We start from the raw sequence: 21,400 nt of genomic DNA on the forward strand, positions 1-21,400 counted from the left end.
GAGTTGAAAGACCAGCACAGTGAATACCTCTTTACTCTCTTCTTAGATACAATAATTGTTAACATTTTGCTATATTTGCCTTATCCCTAGAAAATAAATAAATGAATAAATTTAAAAATCTATGTATGTATGTATATGCATGTAAATACATCTCTTTCTCTTCAGCATTCATCTCCTGAAAAAGGTAATCGCCTGCATAACCACAGTCTGTTACCACGTCTAAGAAAACTAATAATAATTCCATATCATCTAACATCTAGTTTATATTCATATTTCTCTAATTGTTACAAGAATGGGTTTTTTATTAAATAGTATCTGAAAAAAATAGTGATTTATGATTTAGGTGGACAAATTGGAATTTGTTATATGTCTCTTTAGACTCTTAAATCTAGTCATTCAAACTTTTTTTTTTATAACATACACTTCTTAAACCATCTAATGTTACAGAATGTCCCATATTCTGGATTTTTCTGTTTCCTCTTAGTATCAATTAACTTATTCCTCTATAGCCCCTGTATTTCCTGTAAACTAGAAGTTAGGTTTAGAGGCTTGATTAGATTCAGGTTAAACATTTTTGGCAAGAACACTTCATAGATTATTTAGAAAGGGCATGTAGTAATGTCTACAATGTACTTTGAAATGCATCAAAATAAAATGGATAAGGAGATGGATAGATAATGTGATAAAGTGAGTAAAATATTGAGTATAGATTTTCATCATAAAATTCTTTCATTGTTGCTGTATGTGTGTTTGAAAATTCACAATAAAACATTAGGGCAAAATGCTTTGTCAGTAACATTTACCTCATATATCAAGAGGCATGTAATGTCAGGTTGTAGCATTATCATATGCTAAGTTTGATCATTTGTTAAAGTAATGACCACCAGTTCTTGTCTTTGCAGTTTGTAAATAATCTATAGGGCATGATTTTGCCACTGGATGGATATCCTCTTCTACAGCAACCTTTTGTCAGTGGTCTTAGCATCAATTGATGCTTACCTAAATGAGTTATTCATTAGGGTTTGCAAAATAATCATGATCTTCTTTAGCATTCCTTCAGCATTTATTAGCTAGCAGTTTTTCTGCAAAGAACTTTGATTTTTAGGTATTCTTCTAATGATAGCTAGCTATGTAAGCAAATCTCTCAAAATAATGACTTTTGTTGCTGCCATTAGCTAAATGTTCTAAAGCAGCACAATTCAGTGGAAATATAATGTAAATGACACATAATTTAAAATTATCTAGTAGTCACATTTTAAAAAGTAAGAGATAACTAAAATTAATTTTAATAATATATTTAGCAAATATGTATTAACACTTCAACATTTAATCAGTACTTTTAAAAATTACAAAGACCTCTTTCTCTCTCTCTTTTTTAAGTAGGCTCCACACCTAGCATGGAGCCCAATGTGGGGCTTAAACTCAACCCTGAGATCAAGACCTGAGCTGAGATCAAGAGTCAGACACTTAACTGACTGAGCCACCCAGGCACCCCCCTTCCTTCCTTCCTTCCTTCCTTCCTTCCTTCCTTCCCTCCTTCCTTCCTTCCTTCCTTCCTTCCTTCCTTCCTTCCTTCCTTCCTTCCTTCCTTCCTTCCTTCCTTTCTCTTTCTTTTTGTACTGATTTTTGGAAATCTAGTCTGTATTTTACACTTGAAGCACATACCATTTCCAATCAGCCACATTTCAGGTGCTCAATGGCCACATGTGGCTAGTGGCTACCATATTGGACAGTCTTAAGATAAATCATACTTGAAACAACACTTCACATTCAGCTCTAAGCAGTCTTTCCAAAGACATCACTTCTCCCGTGACCCACACACAGCAAAGCAAATCAGATGGCAAGTAACAAAAACTTCGCACTTGGTCTGCTTAATAGAGCAGCTTAGGCTGATAGCAAAGATTTGGCTAGGTAAATAAGGAACTGTACCTAGGGCTTTCATAAACCTGGTCACATTGCAGCAGTTGCCTGCCATGGGGGGAGCACCAAAGGGATTGTCAAGATGTTCAAAAATATATAGGGTAGAACAGTGAAGAATTTGGAGGACAAAAACTAGCCAACTGTGTCAGGCCATCAGCCTCCATAAGAGAAGGGATTTTTTTGTCTCTTGGATTTGGCACATAGAACGGTGCCTTGACATATAATCTAATCACAGTTGGTGAGGCTAAATTCCCATCCCACACTGGGATTTCAGGGCTGGGCTCCAATCTCAGACAGGGACTAGGATACCAGGAAAATGAACTGGCCAGAAAGTGGAAGGGGACTAAGGTGCAGCTCTCAGGCCCCTGCAGGTGATCTGCAGAATACCGCTATCAGAATCCAGTTTTTGGGCGCCTGGGTGGCTCAGTTGTTAAGCGTCTGCCTTCGGCTCAGGTCATGATCCCAGGGTCCTGGGATCGAGTCCCACATCGGGCTCCCTGCTCGGCAGGAAGCCTGCTTCTCCCTCTCCCACTCCCCCTGCTTGTGTTCCTGCTCTCGCTGTCTCTTTCTCTGTCAAATAAATAAATAAATAAATATTTGGGGGAAAAAAAAAAAAAGAATCCAGTTTTTAGCTCTGGGGTGATACAATGTTCTTCTGAAGCTGTTTTATTAAAAAATTATTGTTTTGTTTTTGTTTTTGATCTTATTTTTTATTTCAATTTGTCTTGGAACCAGAGTTAGGGGCTAAACCATCATCAGGAAATTGGAGGAAGGTGGAACTAGGGCATTGAAACAGGAAAATGGGAAAGGACTAACAGCATTCATCCAGCTGTTGATAAGGAGTTGCTTTCTTTAAGGAGGTAGTACCTCCTTTTAAGAATAAGTTCCCCTAGGAGTGCCTGGGCTGGCTCAATTGGTGGAGCATGTGACTCTTGGTGTGGGGTTGTGAGTTCGAGCCCCATATTGGCTGTACAGTTTGCTTTAAAAATAAATTGAAAAGAATAAGTTCCCCTAATTATATGCATTTGTTTTTCAATGAAGTTATATTGCTAATGATTATCCCTTTTTAAAGGACTTTCTATTTTTTATTTGAAAACCAAATCCATAGGGGTTCTGTAGGACAGAACTTAAAGTCCTCTGAAGAGAAGAGGATACTTTGTAATTGTCAATTGGTAGTTTTCATAGCATCAACAGTAATCAAATATTAGCAATTAAAATTTAATATTTAGAAGTTATTCTTTGCATTTTTACATTTATTGTAAGACCTAATATGATAGAATTCTTTCTAGGTGAATTCAGCTTTGTTGACTTTAAAATAACCTTTGAGGGGCACCTGGGTGGCTCAGTTGGTTGGGCCTCTGTCTTCAGCTCAGGTCATGATCCCAGGGTTCTGGGATTGAGCCCCACGTCAGGCTCCTGCCTGCCGCTCCACCTGCTTGTGCGCGCTCTCTCTCTGTCAAATAAGTAAATATAATCTTTAAAAATAAAATAGCTAAAGAATTGTATTGTTTCTTCTTCATGGACATTGTGAAACTACTATTCTGTTTGGATAAGATGAACTAAAATTATGTTAGCACCTAAAAATAGCTTATCCACTGTCTGGTCATTAGGTACTTATAGTACATGAGAATCTTCTTTGCAGGTCAGTGCAGAAGTGATTGGAATCTACCTAAATGTCCCTCAGTCACAAACTGGTTAAATAAGTGATATATCTGTGCAATGGAATAGTAAGGAGGCTATATAGCTATTTTTTTTAAAGGAGGGCTTTATATGAATTGAATTTATATGTAGGAATATCAAATTCATAAGTGAATAAAGTAAGGTACAAAACAATAGATATACTGTCATTTATATAGAAGGAATACATACACGTACATATATGCTTATGTAAGCACAGAACATCTCTAGCAGACTCTATTTGGAGCTAAGAAGGCTCTGTAGAGGCTCTGAGAGACTGGGAATACAGGGTGGCAGGGAGACTGTTAACTATATAACCTTTTGTGTCTTTATAAATTTTGTACTTGCATTATATATTCAAAAGGTACATACAGTTTCATGAAAAGGAGAGAGGGAGGAAGAAGGGAAAGAAGGAAGGGAGAGAAGGAAAGAGGCAAAAAAGAAATTAATTTGCCTTGTTAACAGCTTTCTAGATATAAAAAACTGAAGAACCTAGGTTCACATAGTCCAGGCCTGCTTATTGATAGGAAGTTCTTTTATTTCACAAACTTTACTTGCTCATCAGAATAAATGTAAATGGTACTGTCCCATTGCTATATTTTGGGGAAAAAATGCAAAATTAAGAAAAATCACAAAATGAAAAAGTACTTTTTTTCTTTTCTCTAAATGTAAGCATTTAGAAAATAAATAAAAAACGCTTGTACATTCTCTGCCTCTATTCTTGGGCTCAGTGCATTTCTCTCTGTATACCGTGATTGAAGTTCTCTTTTTCAACCTCTTCACTCTGGATCCATTTGGATACACGATTTTTTTTTAGTCTCTCTTTAAGTGGACTCAGCAAGAAAAATAATAGAGTGATATTTAGGTTATTTTTACTGATAATCCAAAAGATATAGATATATTGTAGTTCTCTGATAAACAGACCCATCATTAGAATTTCCCAGCATACCCCAAAGCCTGCCAGGGAGTATGAATAAAATAGACTTATGGAAACTGATCAAATACATTTTATCTTGTTTCTTATGAAAACATTTACAAGAAAATGCCTATTTTTTAAAAGAAGCGGGTACTAAATTCAGCATGGTTGACATCAGAAACCCTTTTATTTAATCACATTAAGCTCAGCAGTCTTTTCCCTTGTCTAATTTAAACATTACTATAGCAGACAGGGTTTGCTGAGTTCCTCTTGGCTCATGGCACTGATTCTGCCTATTTCTAAATTAAACAAGTAAAGTTTGCCAGGAGGCTCATATAGCAAGCACATGAAGTAAATTTGGAGATCAGAAGTAGTGCCTCCTCCCTTTACTATTGCAGGGTGTCAGAGCCTCAGGGAAATCATGTGTGTGACATAGGGGATGATGAGAAATTACTTTTGGAAAAGCTAGTTTCTGTGAATGGGATAGTAATGACATGCTTATAGTCATACTCTATTAGTTGACTGGCAAAGACTCACTCAGAAGTAAACCTGATAAGAAAATTATCATCTATACAAAGAGAACATTTATCAAAATTTAAAATTCTATCAGCAAATTAGGAAAAGACTTTTTTTTCTCCTGGGTTTAGAGTTGCTAGATAAATGTGCAAAATTTTGTTCTTAATGAGAGCCCAGATACAAGACAGAAAAAAAATTTTTCTGTAAAGAAAATAGGTAACACATTTCCTGTAAGGAAAAAAAAGTGGGTTCTTTAGCCAATCCAGAAATCCCGTATTTCACTTCAGAGGGGTTTAAAATTACATTGTTCCTGCATTCTAGTATCTTTGTATTTTTCTGTCAGTCTATAATTTTGAACCCATTCTTGGGTTATTCATTGCTCTCCATCCACTTTGACTAGAGCAAGATTAACTAAGGTTTCTAGAACAAATCTGTGTTTATTGGAGTGTTCCAGAATGCTGCTTGTGCTATTTTTAAATACTGCTACATTGAAAAAGAAAAAGGAGCAAGAAGAAAAACCCTCAAAAGTAATGTGATAATATTATGTTTCAAATTCAGTATGTTTACAAGTTTGAAATTATTGAGTTTCCACCCATCTGTGCATAAGTTGTCTTGATTTCTTTTAAAGTAATTTATTTCACCTAAATTTCCTTTGTATAGAAAAATTGGATAATACAGAATATTATAAAGAAGCATAGTTACATGATCAATAAACCCCAATACCAAGAAAGAACTATTATCAGTTAATTTGTTTTCTTCAGTCTCATGATTAAGACTCTTTGTATTCTTTGTTTTATTTATACCCATTTATCACTCAACTAAGAAAACATGCCATAGTTACAATGTAGCCTACTAATTATAATTTACTGACCTATTCCCTATCCTTCATCCACTGAAACCCTAAAACTATCCTTTTACCAGAAGCCAGACTTTGGATGAGAGGACCTACTGCCTTGCCCAGTCTGTTTTTACCTCTGTCTTGTTCATGATAGCTGCTTGGCTCTGCTTTGGACCTCTTATGGCTGTTGAACAAAATTTACATAATGTAACTTAGGTAGATTCCAGAGCCCTTGTTATGTTGAAGTCACTGCAGGCATGCAGAAAAGTACCAAAACAAAGACTTTGAAACCCTCCAACCCTATATTTTTTCCTTATGCCTAAACTTTAACTTTGATGCAAATGTAATGTAAATGTAAAACTTTGATATAGATTTAACATGTAAATGAATGAGTATGGCTATGTTCCAGTAAAACTTTATTTATATGGCAGCCGGACATAGTCTGTCATACATTTAAGCCATGAATCTCTAAAGCATTGTGTGATGACATGCTTGTCCGTTTGAGGAAGAAGTTAAATATTTACTTTACATCACACACAACAGGAAATCATATATCTATTAGGGGTTTAAACAGTAAGAAAACTATAAAAATATTCTGAATGATACAAAACATTTTGACCACAAAAGAAGAGGTTGACAAATGTGCCTACATAAGATTTAAACCAGAAAGCTCACCATAAGTAAAGATAAAAGACGAATGACAAACTGGGAAAAAAGTTGCAATCTGTGTGACTAGCAATTGGCATTGTTTCAACACACCAATAAGAAGAGTAACTCAAAAGAAAAGACAAAAGATATAAATTCACAAGAAAAGATATATATTTTTTAGTTCAGTAAACGAGAAAAGAGGCTCATTCTTACTAATAGTGAAATCTCTATATTAAAGGAAATTTTTTTGCCTGCCAAATTTATAAATGTGAATAATTAGTAATACTCCTAATACTCATGTTGGGGAATGTGGGAAAATAACTGGAGATGCTTATAATGTCTTATATTTGTTTTATGTTATTGTGCAACAGATTACCCTACAACTGAGCAGCTGTTTTAAAAACAACAAACATTTATTATCTTACAATTTCTGTGGGTCAGGAATCCAGGAGTGGCTTAGCTTAAATGGTTCTGCTCAGAGTTCTCATGAGTCGAGCTGTCAGCCAGCTAGACAGTCTGCCACTGACCACTACCATTGAGTGTTGGCAGGTCCCAGTTTCCTTCCTGCCCTTTGCCAGGGATTTCACGTTCTCTCACTTGGGCTCCCTGAGTGTCCTTACAACTTGGCAGCTCTTTTTCCCCTGAGCAAGTGATCTAAGAGATAGATCTGCTAAGACAGACACCATGGTGTATTCTATAATGTCAGAAATGACATAATATCACTTCTTCCATATGTTATTGGTCACACAGACTCATCCTGGTATATAATATGGGAAGAGACTACACAACAGGTGAATACTAGGAGGCAGGGATCCTTTGGAACCTTGGGGGCTGACTACCACATGGCTGTATTGGTACTGTATGCTTAGGGCCTTATTTCTCCCTGTCTGCTGGGTTATACAGTTCTGTACATGGTGTCTGCTGCGACTGGAATACCCAGAATGGCTTTTTTTTCCTCAACTGTGGCCACCTGGGGGCTGGCTGGGCATCTTTCACCCCATGTGGCTAGCTTGGGCTTCCTTACAATATCATAGTCTCAGGTTAGTCATACTTCTTAATATGGCAACTGACTTCCCCCAGAACCAGCATTGTAGAAGATGTAGTTAGAAGCTGCAAAGGGTCTTATGATCTAGCCTCGAACTGTTTCCATTTTCTGTTGTCAAAACATGTCATAGGACCAGCTTAGAATTCAAGGGCATGATTACCAGGAGGTGTGACTTATTATGAAGGGCCATCTTTGGAACCTTTCCCAGGAAGTTATGCTTTGGAGAGATGATGCTGGCTTATTCTAAAACTAGTTAAAGTAATATAAGTTGATCTGATTCTTTGAAGATAAAATTGACAGTGTTTGCTATGGACTAGATATATGGTATATGGGAGAAATAGAGAGGTCAAAGATGAATCTGAGAACTTTGAGCCAAGCAATTTGAAGAATAGGGATATCATTTACTCAGATGGGAAGGGCTACAAAACAACAGGTTTGGAGAGGAAAATCAGGATTGGTTAAAATATTGGGCCTCTGTAATACATATTATAAATATGTAGCTATTAAGGGGGATCTACAAAGAGATCTGCATGTAGTAAAGTAGAAATACTATCCAAGTTATTAATTACAAGGTACAATAAAGTATGATTCTTGTTATGAAGAAATAAATATGTATTTATTAATATGTGCATTATTCCACATAATTCTAACAATTTCTAACCAGTCTTTCTAGGGCTATATTAAGAGTTTGTATTTTATTCCATAGGCAGTGGGAACTTTTTGAAGGCTTTTGGTCAGTGGCATGCTATGATCATAATTATGCTTTGGGAAGATGAATTTAACAGTATAAAGAATGAAGGAGGGGTGCCAGGCTGGCTCAGTCGGTTAACCGTCTGCCTTCAGGTCAGGTCATGGTCCCAGGGTCCTGGGATCGAGCCCCGCATCGGGCTCCCTGCTCCACGGGAAGCCTGCTTCTCCCTTTCCCACTTCCCCCTGCTTGTGCTCGCTCGCTCTCTCTGTCAAAAATAAAATCTTAAAAAAAAAATTAAAAAAAAAAAAAAGAATGAAGGAACAATGGGAGATCCAGGGATTGAACTTTATGAACACATACCAAGTTATATTTAACTTCTTTGAAGTAACTCTACAGAGGTCAGAGACAATGTTGGGTTTTTTGTTTTTGTTTTTTGGGTTTGTTTTGTTTTGTTTTTTTCTGGCTTCTAACCTAGAACAAGCCAAAAGAAAGGGACCCCCCCCCCTTGATAAATGGTGAACTAATGAATACATGCATCATCAGCAGTTCATTGTTTGAGAAAAGGCTAGTCGAAATTAATAAAATATCCCAATTACATTTTCCCCCATTGGTTTTATTACATTCAAGTGGTAAGAGAAAACAATATAGCTTTAACACATAGTAGAACTATGGAGATCTGATTAACTAGTAGACTAAAATCATGTCGAATACTACCTTACTGTCTTTGATGCTGTATTTGACTTTTTTTCTTTAAGAATTTACAACAAGTAGGGTTATTTTAAATTCATCTCCTACCTGCATACATTTAAGGGCTCCATTTCCTCAATAACAAGAGTCCTTTGAGTGGTAATGAAAGGTTCTGATGATATAGTGTGTATTGTTCAAAAGATTAAACTGTCAGAAATTTCAAGAAAGATTTTTCAGAAGAGACTCTGATTAAGTTGTCATTGGTCCAAAGACCATACTTCCCTTTTCCCCTAAAGAGATAGATTTAGGGCTTTGTTTCAAAAAATGACACAAACAAAGATAAAAGACAAGTGACCCCCCCCCCAAAAATGACATTTTAAAGTAATTAATGATAAACTTTTTAAGGAAGAGTTTTGTCCCTTTGGATTTTTGTTTGGGTCAAATTGTTTTTCCCCCACAGTACAAACTGCTTCAGTGCCTGTAGCCTGTGGCACAGAGGCTAGGCAATGGTTTCACGGCAACAGTTAGCATTGGCATGGGGCAGGCACTATGAGAGAGGCCCAGGAGATTTTTTAAAAAATGTAAATATCAGGTGTATTTGGCTTGCAAGTTCCAATGGAAGGACAAAAACTGTTGAGTTCATGGTTATATTTGTCATTGATTTTAATAAATTGCAAGATATTTGCTAAAAATGTCTTGTTTATTTCAGGGGCTACACTAAGTATGAGACCAGCCCCCATTCCAATAGAGGACCCAGAGTGGAGACAAACACCTCCCCCGGTCTCTGCCACATCTGGCACCTTCCGACTACGGCGAGGGAGTCGATTTACCTGGAGAAAGGAGTGCCTGGCTGTCATGGAAAGGTACACGTGTCCTTTCCCATAAGCAATCTCCCAACCTTAGGAAAGAGAGAATCCTCAGATAGATTTGGACAGCTTTCATTTCAGACAAGTAATTTGGGATCTAGGTTCTATCTCTAAATGTATTTTGGAGTATTATAAATGCTATATTATTGAAATAAGATGATCTTACCATTGAGAAGTCATAAAATTGGAGTTAGCATCTATGAATATAACTTAATAATCTCAATAATTTCAGGAACTAGTAGAATTTTTAAAATTTAAATCTTTATATTGTATTTTGTAAACACTCTTCAAAGTCTTATTTTCATAAAAAATATTGAATACTTATATAGGAGGCTGCTGAGATTTTACTTCTTTCACTCAGGAGTATGGCTTAAATGAGCTTAGTCCCAAAGGTTAGAAATACATGTTTTTACTTCAGTTTGGTAATTTATCTTCAGACTGCAGCACCAGTATCTGGTCCATAGTAAGTACTCAGTATGTTTTAGACTGGAATTAGACCTTAGCTTCAGTTTTCATATCTGAAATGGTATAAATTAATTAAATATGATTATTAAATGTTCAGTATCTATAGGGTAGATCCTGTAGTAGAATTATCCTTTTAGTCTCCTACCTATAAGTAATGTGTATGGAATTTTGTTTCAATGGAGAGTTTTATATTCAATAAGGTAATGTTTTCCATTAGAAAAGTATTTACTTCCTAAGATTAAATATAGAGAAAAAGAATATATTAGGCAAAGGTAAAAACAATTGAATTTTCATATTGAGATTTCTCAATAATTTAAATAATGAGAAAGAATGGAATTGAATGTTTAAAACTGGGTTTAACTTCTAAACTGACATAGAATACATATTTACATTGAACCAGCTTCACTTTTTTTTTCCCAATTATCTAATCTAACCAGTCGAATGGCAAACTGTAAAGAGCATTTGACTCAGTTAAAGACCTGAAACCTGGGTTTGGCTTTGCCATTTAACCAGCTGTGCAACTTTGTCCAGGTCACAAACTCTGAGCAGTAACTTCTTCATCTATAAAATGAAGTTTTTCAGTAGCCAGTAGTGAACCATATGTCATCCAGGACTTTTGCCATCTCTCTTTCTGCCTCTTTTCTGATTATCTCCCAGCTCATTAGACATCACTATCTGAAATAGAGGGAGATTGAAAATGCCAAAGTTGAGGACTTGGTTTTTATTCTTGGGTTGAAATTAAAAAGTTTGCTTAAAGTAGGCAAAATGAGACTGTAGATTATTCATTGATGTTATCATATGTTGCTTTCCTTATTCGCTTTATTGAAATTCCAGTAGAGGCCATTCATTAAATAACGAATCCTTATATGCTTGAGCAGTTAAAGTAGAAGAGTGAGATTTTTTTCGTCCCAGAGCCCTGACATTTACAGTCTGCTTTATTTTTCTCATCTAGAAACTTTGATTCTTTCAAAAAATTTCCTCAGAACTTACCACATAATAGACATGAATTTAAATAATATCAAACTTAAATTATTTGTAGCATTATACATTTTCCTCTGCGTAACAAAATAAGCTTTGGTATTAGTTTCTAGTTGGTGTAAGTTCTAATTTTGCTACTGATTCAGCCATTTAATTTTTTCATGAAGATACCAATATACATTTATCACATAATGTCAGTATGAGGAAAAGATTAATGTTAAAATTGATAATATTAATAATGGTAGGTGATATTCCTAATGCATTTACAAAATTGAACCTTGCAAGCTTTGCAGTTATTTTTTTTTTTTCAAAGCAACAGAAACTACCCATAGAATCACACTGATCAAATTTCAGTTACAAAGATACTGAGGGGTGCCTAGGTGGCTCAGTTGGTTAAGCATCTGACTCTGGGTCTTGGCTCCAGCCTTGATCTCAGGGTTGTGAGTTCAAGCCCAGCCCCACATTTTTTAAGCGCACTTAAAAAAAAAAAAAAAAAGATAATGAGCACTTACCCTGTGTAAAACTCCCATTTAATCTTAATTTTAACCTTAGTTTTAATTAATAAATGTCATTAATCCAGGAATTGGTTATCTTTGGTTTAATTTTATCTTACTTGGCACAACCAGTAAGAAAGTATGTGGTTTATTCCAGTAGTTGCAAAAATGCAAGAGCCTCTCAGGGTATTTAATAGCAGTAGATCACGGTATGATTTCATTCTGTGAAAGTGGAACTTTTTATTTTCTAACATGGTATATAAAATTCCCTGGCCTCAGAGCAATGCGTGATGTTTTTCATTTTGCAGTACACTGAATAGGTGAATAAATATATATGTACAGACTGTAAAGCCAGCAAGTACTAGGCTTACTCAAGCATATTAGTATGTCAGAAATTATTCATTCTTCATACCCTACACCAAGACAAATTTCAAATGAATCAAAAAAATGAACTCATATAAAATAATAGAAGAAAATACAGGTACCCTGGAAATGATGAAATTTTTCCTAACTAGGACTCAAAATCCAAAATATGGGAAAGGATTGATAAATTTGGTTACATACATTAAAAGAAAAACTTAGGGGAGAAAAAAACTGTGAACAAAGTAAAAAAAAAAATTGGAAAAGATATTTGCTGCATATTATTATCCCTGATATATGAACTTTTAAAAGAGAGAGAAGACCACCAACTCTATAGAAAACTAAAGATAACAGCAGAAAAACAAATGCAAGTGCCTCTTAAACATATAAAAGGATGTTCAATTTAACTCGTAGTAAGGGAAATTCATATTAAAATTATACTGAGACATTATTCTTCTCCTATCACATTGGCAAAAATCCAAAAGTTCCATAACGTTTTTTTATTGATTGAGCTGTAGGGAAATGGGTACTCTCATACATTGCTTGTGGGAATGCAAAATGTAACAACTTCCATGGACAGGAATTTGACAGTATTGGAGACAGTTACCCATGGATTTGCCCTTTGACTCAGCATTCTCACTTCTAGTAAATTATCCCAGAGATAAACTGACAAAAGTATAAATATAGCAACCCTGTTCGCAATAATATCAAAATATTGAATACAACCTACGTGTCTGTTGGTAGTGGACTGGGTGAATAAATTACAGTAAATCCATACGTTGGATGCCCAAGTTCAAATAATAGAGTGCCATGCAGCAGCAAAAGGAATGAACTTTCCTTTCTACAGAATGAAAATCATACTGTGTCCTTCTGTACTATCACTATTAAATATTTTGTAAGGCTTTTTTGCATTTTTGTATCCATTGGAATGAATACTTTTTTATATACAGTGATCTTCAGAATATAATGTTAAAAAAAAGTGTCAGTTGTATATAGTAGGCTATCATTTATGTATTTATGTATTTGCTTATAATTTGTTTTAAGATGAAGGAATATGCCATAAAATAAAATGGTTACCAATAGGAGAAGAGAAAAAAAAAACAGATTGGAGGGGGCAAGAATAGAAGCTTGACTTATCTAAATATACCATGTTTTCACATTTTAACCATGTAAATATTTTATGTAATTATAAAACAAAATTAGGTTGAAATGGGGGGAAGGTAACCCCTAAAAATAACTAAAATGAAACAAAAGTGTGACCTAAACATTCATGAGCTGTATCAAATAACTTTATAATACAGTATTTTGACTATGCTTCTTGATGGGATACAGTTTAGGAATAAAAAGAACTACAAAAAAACCTTACCTTTTACTAGTGTTGGTAATATTAATATTGTTACTCAGGTACTATTTTTATTTGTATAGATACAGATATAGGTAAGATAATCGTAGTGTTATTACGAATCAAGTTTTTCAGTGTAAAACAGATATAAAATAACTAAGTAAAACACTATAATCTTGTGTATGTTTGTGCATATAGAAATTTATCTGGATTGTATTCTTTTAATAACAGCCTCATTGAGATACGATTCACCTAATTAAAATGTACAATTCAGTGCTTCACCACAATCAGTTTTAGAATATTCTCTTCACCCCCCAAAAAACTCTTGTACCCAGTAGCAGTCACTCCTTTTTCCCCCATCCTCCCCAACCCTACATAACCATTAATCTGCTTTCCCTGTATATAGATATGCCCAGTCTGGACATTTCATATGAATGGAATCATACAAATGTGGCTGTTTGTGACTCACTTCTTTCACTTAGTATAATGTTTTCGAGGTCCATCCATGTTGTAGGTCATTTCAGTATTGCATTTCTTTTTGTTGCCAAATAATGGTCCATTTTAAAGGTATGGCATATTTTATTCATTCATTCATCAGTTGTTGGACATTTGGGGTTGTTTCCTCTTTTTAGCTATTATCAATAATGCTGCCATCAATGAAATTTGTGTACTAGTGGAATTGCTGGGTCATATGGTGACTGTGTTTAGCCTTTTGAAAAACTGCCAAACAGTTTCCAAAGCATATGTACCCTTACATTCCATCGAGCACGATATGATGGTTCCAATTTCTCACCAGCACTTTATATTGCTGTCTTACTGATTCTAATCTTCTTAGTGTGTGCAAAAGTAGATTCTCATTGTGGTTTTGATTTGCGTTTCCCTAACCAATGGTGTTGAATATCTTTTTATATGCTTATTGGCTATTTCTGTTTCATCTTTGGAAAAATGTCTATTCAGATCATTTGCTCATTTTTAAAGTTGGGTTATTTGTCTTTATATTGAATTGTAAGTTTTCTTTATATGTTCTAGGTACAAGTCCCTTATAAAATACATGGTTTCCAAATATTTTTGTTTTTTGCCCCTGACATTTTATTTATTTATTTATTTATTTATTGAATTTTTAAAATTTAAATTCAATTAACGTGTAATGTATTATTAATTTCAGAGGTAGAGGTCCGTGATTCATCAGTCTTATATAACACCCAGTGCTCATCACATCACGTGCCCTCCTTTTTAAAAATTTTTTTATTGTTAATCACCATACATAACATCATGTGCCTTCCTTAATGTCTATCACACAGTTACCCCATCCCCTCACCCACCTCCCCTCCAGCAGCCCTCAATTTGTTTCCGGTGATTAAGAGTCTCTTATGCTTTGTCTCCCTCTCTGATTTCATCTTGTTTTATTTTTTTCCTCTCTTCTCCTATGAGCCTCTATTTTGTTTCTTAAATTCCACATATGAAATCATATGATAATTGTCTTTCTCTGATTGACTTATTTTGCTTAGCATAATACCCTCTACTTCTATCCACATCATTGCAAATGACAAGATTTCATTTTTTATGGCTGAGTAGTATTCCAGTGTGTGTGTGTGTGTGTGTGTGTGTGTGTGTGTGTGTGTGTGTATCACGTCTTCTTTATCCATTCATCTGTCGATGGACATCTGGGCTATTGTGGACATTGTTGCTATAGACATTAGGGTGCAGGTGCCCCTTCAGATCACAACATTTGTATCTTTGGGATAAATACCTACTAGTGCAATTGCTGGGTCATAGGATAGCTCTATTTTCAACTTTTTCAGGAACTTCCATACTGTTTTCCAAAGTGGCTGCACCAGCTTGCATTCCAACCAACAGTGTAAGAGGGTTCCCCTTTCTCTGCATCCTCACCACTATCTGTCATTTCCTGACTTGTTCATTTTAGACATTATGACTGGTGTGAGATGGTATCTCATTGCGGTTTTGAATTGTATTTCCTTGATGCTGAGTGATGTTGAGCATATTTTCATGTGTCTGTTGGCATTTGGATGTCTTCTTTGGAGAAAAGTCTCTTCATATCTTCTGTCCATTTCTTGATTGGCTTATTTGTTCTTTGGGTGTTGAGTTTGATAAGTTCTTTATAGATTTTGGATACTAGCCCTTTATCTGATATGTCATTTGCAAATATCTTCTCCCATTCTGTCGGTTGTCTTTGGTTTTGTTGACTGTTTCCTTTGCTGTGCAAAAGCTTTTTATCTTGATGAAGTCCCAATAGTTCATTTTTGCCCTTGCTTCCCTTGCCTTTGGCGATGTTTCTAGGAAGAAGTTGCTGCGGCTGAGGTCAAAGAGGTTGCTGCCTGTGTTCTCCTCAAGGATTCTGATGGATTCCTGTCTCACATTTAGGTCTTTCAACCATTTTGAGTCTATTTTTGTGTGTGGTGTAAGGAAATGGTCCAGTTTCATTCTTCTGCATGTGGCTGTCCAATTTTCCCACCATTTGTTGAAGAAACTATCTTTTTTCTATTAGACATTCTTTCCTGCTTTGTCGAAGATTAGTTGACCATAGAGTTGAGGGTCAATTTCTGGGCTCTCTATTCTGTTCCATTGATGTATTTGTCTGTTTTTGTGCCAGTACCATACTGTCTTGATGATTACAGCTTTGTAATAGAGCTTGAAGTCTGGAATTGTGATGCCACCAGCTTTGGTTTTCTTTTTGAAGATTGCTTTGGCTATTCAGGGTCCTTTCTAGTTCCATACAAATTTTAGGATTATTTGTTCCAGCTCTGTGCAAAATGTTGATGGTATTTTGATAGGGATTTCAATGAATGTGCATATTGCTCTAGGTAGCATAGACATTTTCACAATATTTGTTCTTCCAATCCATGAGCATGGAGTGTTTTTCCATTTCTTTGTGTCTTCTTCCATGAGTGTTCTATAGTTTTCTGAGTACAGATTCTTTGCCTCTTTGGTTAGATTTATTCCTAGGCATCTTATGGTTTTGGGTGCAATTGTAAATGGGATTGACTTCTTAATTTCTCTTTCTTCTGTCTCATTGTTAATGTATAAAAATGCAACTGATTTCTGTGCATTGATTTTATATACTCCCACTTTGCTGAATTCCTGTATGAGTTCTAGCAATTGGGGGGTGGAGTCTTTTGGGTTTTCCACGTAGAGTATCGTGTCATCTGCAAAGAGTAAGAGTTTGACTACTTCTTTGCTTCTTTATGTTGTCTGATTGTTGAGGCTAGGACTTCTAGTGCTATGTTGAACAACAGTGGTGATAGTGGACATCCCTGCTGTGTTCCTGACCTTAGAGGAAAAGCTCTCAGTTTTTCCCCATTGAGAATGATATTTGCTGTGGGCTTTTTGTATATGGCTTTTATGATTTTGAGGTATGTTCCCTCTATCCTTATACTGGATAAAACTGAAGAGTTTTAATCAAGAGAGGATGCTGTACTTTGTCAAATGCTTTTTCTGCATCTATTGAGAGGATCATATGGTTCTTGTCCTTTCTATTATATATGTAGTGTATTATATTGATTGATTTGCAGATGTTGAACTACCCTTTCAGCCCAGGTATAAATCCCACTTGGTCATGGTGAATAATCCTTTTAATGTACTGTTGGATCCTACTGGCTAGTATCTTGGTGAGAATTTTTGCATCCATGTTCATCAGGGATATTGGTCTGTAATTCTCCTTTTTGGTGGGGTCTAATGCTGGCCTCATAGAGTTTGGAAGTTTTCCTTCCGTTTCTATTTTTTGAAACAGCTTCCGAAGAATAGGTATTAGTTCTTCTTTTAATGTTTGGTGGAATTCCCCCTGGGAAGCCATCCAGCCTTGGACTCTTGTGTTTTGGGAGATTTTTGATTATTGCTTCAATTTCCTTGCTGGTTATGGGTCTATTCAGGTTTTCTCTTCCTTCCTGTTTGTTTTGGTAGTTTATATGTCTCTAGGAATGCATCCATTTCTTCCAGATTGCCTAATTTGTTGGCATGTAGTTGCTTATGATGTGTTCTTATAATTGTTTGTATTTCTTCAGTGTTGGTTGTGATCTTCCTCTTTCATTCATGATTTTATTTATTTGAGTCCTTTTCTTTTCTTTTTGATAAGTCTGGCCGGGGGTTTATCAATCTTATTAATTCTTTCAAAAAATCAGCTCCTGGTTTTGTTGATCTGTTGTACTGTTCTTTTGGTTTCTATTTCATTGATTTCTGTTCTAATCATTATTCAGTCTCTTCTCCTGCTGAGTTTGGGCTTTATTTGCTGTTTTTTCTCCAGGTCCTTTAGGTGTAAGGTTAGGTTGTGTATTTGAGACCTTTCCTGTTTCTTGAGAAAGGCTTGTATTGCTATATACTTCCTGCATCCCAAAGATTTTGCACAGTTGTGTTTCCATTTTTTAATCAAATTTTTTTAATTCTTTAATTTCCTGGTTGACCCATTCATTCTTCAGTAGGATGTTCTTTAGCCTCCATGTATTTGAGTTCTTTCCATATTTCCTCTTGTGATTGAGTTCAAGTTTCAAAGCATTGTGGTCTAAAAATATGCAGGGAATGATCCCAATCTTTTGGTACCAGTGAGACCTGATGTGTGACCCAGTATGTGATCTATTCTGGAGAATGTTCCATGTTCACTTGAGAAGAACGTGTATTCTCTTGCTTTAGGATGGAATGCTCTGAATATATCTGTGAAGTCCATCTGGTCCAGTGTATCATTCAAAGCCCTTGTTTCCTTGTTGATCTTCTGCTTAGATGATCTGTCCATTGCAGTGAGTGGGTTTTTAAAGTCCCCTACTATTATTGTATTATTATCGATGTGTTTCTTTAATTTTGTTATTAATTGGTTTATGTAATTAACTGCTCCCATGTTAGGGACATAAGTATTTACAATTGTTAGATCTTTTTGTTAGACCCTTTTTTTATTTTTTATTTTTTTTATTTTTATTTTTTTTAAAGATTTTATTTATTTATATGACAGAGAGACACAGCGAGAGAGGGAACACAAGCAGGGGGAGTGGGAGAGGGAGAAGCAGGCTTCCCGCGGAGCAGGGAGCCCGATGTGGGGCTCGATCCCAGGACCCTGGGACCATGACCTGAGCCGAAGGCAGACGCGTAACGACTGAGCCACCCAGGCGCCCCTGTTAGACCCTTTAAGTATGATATAGTGACTTTCCTCATCACTTACTATATATAGTCTTTGGTTTAAAATTTAATTTGTCTGATGTAAGGATTGCCACCTCAGCTTTCTTTTGGTGTCCATTAGCATGATAAATGGTTTTCCACCCCCTCACTTTCAATCTGGAGGTGTCTTTGGGTCTAAAATGAGTCTCTTGCAGACAGCATATCGATGGGTTTTGTTTTTTTATCCAATCTGATACACTTGTTTCCACATATTTTCTCTCATTCTGTGGGTGGTCTTTTCAGATTCTCAATGATGACCTTTGGAACATGCAAGCTTTTAATTTTCATGAAGTCCAATTTATTTTCTCATCTGTTGCTTGTACCTTTATTGTCTTATCTAAGAAAGCTGTGTCTAAATCAAAGCACAAGATTTATTTCTGTGTTTTTTTCTAAGCATTTTATACTTTTAACTCTTACATTTAGGTCTTTGATCCATTAGAGTTAATTTTTGCATATGATGTGAGGTAGGGAACCTACATCATTCTTTTGCATGTAGATATCCAGTTGTCCCAGCACTGTTGAAAGAACTATTCTTTTCCCATTGATACCCTTGTCAAAAATCAATTGACTCTAAATCTGAGGGAACTTCAGTTCTGTTTTATTCTATTGATCTGTATACCACACTGTTATGATTAGTGTTTTATTGTAGTAAATTTTGAAATCTGGAAATAGGAGTTTTCCACTTTCTTCTTTTTGAAGATGGTTTCAGCTATTCTGGATCCTTTGTATTTCCATATGAATTTTAGGATCAGCTTGTCAACTTCTGCTAAGAAGCCAGTCGTAATTTTGGTGGGAAATCCTAAAATCTTGAATATGAATTATAAATAACAATGTGATTTTGTTGTAGTGTCTCTTGAAAAAAAGGAGGAGTGTACTTTCCGTCTTTACTTACTCAAAAAGCCCATAGACAATGATCATCCTAGTAGAAATTAGCAGGCCTGGGGCCCAGGTTGTAGTCATAGGTACCATTAGCACTCCTTGGAGAAATGTCTGATTCTAAACTTGGGATAAGAAATATACACGATAAAACGAGGGATCTTATTAAAGCAAGAACGACATTTTCGATAGGTGAGTGATATCAAAAGGACTCAGGAGCTAACTTGAAGAGGCTCCCCCTTTCCAAAGACGGGGATAATTTGAACATTAGTAATAATACCAGTGGTAATAGATTGAAGCCCAGCAATCTTATTAAAAATCTATATGTAATAAAGATACTAAAAAAAAGCATTGGTCACACCTAAAGAATGTTAGAGAACCAACTAAATATTTAAAAGTGGTAAAAGGAAAGAACTGAGCATTTAACTTGTGTTTTGCATATGAACTTTATCTCTGATGAACCAAAAAGGCTTTCTTTAATGAAGGGTCCCGACTAATAAATGAAAAAGGAATAACATAATTAGAATGTCATCACTTTGTAAACACCTAATGCAATTATAGATATGACAATGATTATGAATAGCTGCTAAGAAAGACAGACAACCAGGCATTATGTATCTCTTGGAGGTTGTAAATACCACCACCCACATAGAATATTTTTCTAACAAAATCAGATTGAATCAAATCAAGCCTCTAGGTCCAGTTCCAGGTTTGTAGGAAATATGGAACAAAGTTCTGTTAAATGATACTACAGGGAATTCAGGTCAACAAGGTCCATGATGTGAGAGACTTTAAGAATATAAGAACTGGGCGCCTGGGTGGCTCAGTTGGTTAAGCGACTGCCTTTGTCTCAGGTCATGATCCTGGAGTCCCGGGATCGAGTCCCACATCAGGCTCCCTGCTCAGCAGGGAGTCTGCTTCTCCTTCTGACCCTCCCCCCTCTCATGCTCTCTCTCTATCTCATTCTCTCTCTCAAATAAATAAAATCTTTAAAAAAAAAAAAAAGAATATAAGAACTAAGATTCTTCAAGTTTTTTTTAATATATTAGCCAATTGAGGAAATTTGAACACTGTATAAATGATGATTCTTGTTTCAGTTATGATAGTGGTTGCTTATATGTAAGTGGTGCTACATTTATAAAAATTAGAGTTCTTGTCTTTTAGAAATATGTACTGAAATATATAATATGATGAAATGATATGTTATCTTGGGTTTACTTCAAAGTAACACAAAGTGGAAAGGCAGAGGCAAGGGTGTGGATAAAACAAGAGTGGTATCTGTAACTTGATGGTTTCTGTAGTCTGGTAATGTTTACTTGGGGGTTCATAGTACAGTTTTCTCTACTTTTGTATATAGTATGTGTGTTAAGGATCTAAATTTTGGATCAAATTACGTGGAATTATGAGAAATGAAAAGTCTTCCTTATCACAAAAACTCAACTACACAATATTATCTAATAATAGCATTTTCTTAACAAGTAAATGAGTGTCACTCTACAATGCGATCGTGAACATAAATAGTTCCTGCAGTCTTGGAGTTTATAATCAAGTTGGAGAGGCAGACATTAATCAGATAATCACAAAAATCAAGGTAAAATTGCAATGGTAATATATGTATGAAAGGAAAGGTTCACGGGACTGTGACATCTTACAATAGGGGATGTGGTGAGAGTTACTTAGGTAAAAGGAAAGAGCAAGTGTTGCAGGTAGAGAGGAGAGCTGTAGTCAACTAGAACTGCACTGTCTGATGCTGCGGCGATGTGTGGCTATTTAAATATAAATTACTTAAAATGAAATAAAATTTAAAATTCAGTTCCTCAGTCACACTAGCCACATTTTAAGTGTCCAGTCGTCATGTATGGCTACTGACCATAGTTTTAGACAGTATTTCTATCACAGACAATTGTATATGGAATATTTCTAT

At 35.5% G+C, this 21,400-nt stretch overlaps 1 protein-coding gene across 5 annotated transcripts in view; it reads left to right on the forward strand.

Annotated features, from left to right (window-relative positions):
* Window positions 1–21,400, forward strand: part of HMBOX1 (homeobox containing 1) — a 185,245-nt gene that overhangs the window by 131,649 nt on the left and 32,196 nt on the right. For all 5 annotated transcript variants that reach the window (XM_021698797.1, XM_021698798.1, XM_021698800.1 and 2 more), the window contains one exon: window positions 9,648–9,801. In XM_021698797.1, the coding sequence (XP_021554472.1) occupies window positions 9,648–9,801 (154 nt within the window). The remainder of the gene's footprint in view (window positions 1–9,647; window positions 9,802–21,400) is intronic.

Source organism: Neomonachus schauinslandi, chromosome 2 (genome assembly GCF_002201575.2).
Source record: "Neomonachus schauinslandi chromosome 2, ASM220157v2, whole genome shotgun sequence".
Taxonomy (NCBI): domain Eukaryota; kingdom Metazoa; phylum Chordata; class Mammalia; order Carnivora; family Phocidae; genus Neomonachus; species Neomonachus schauinslandi.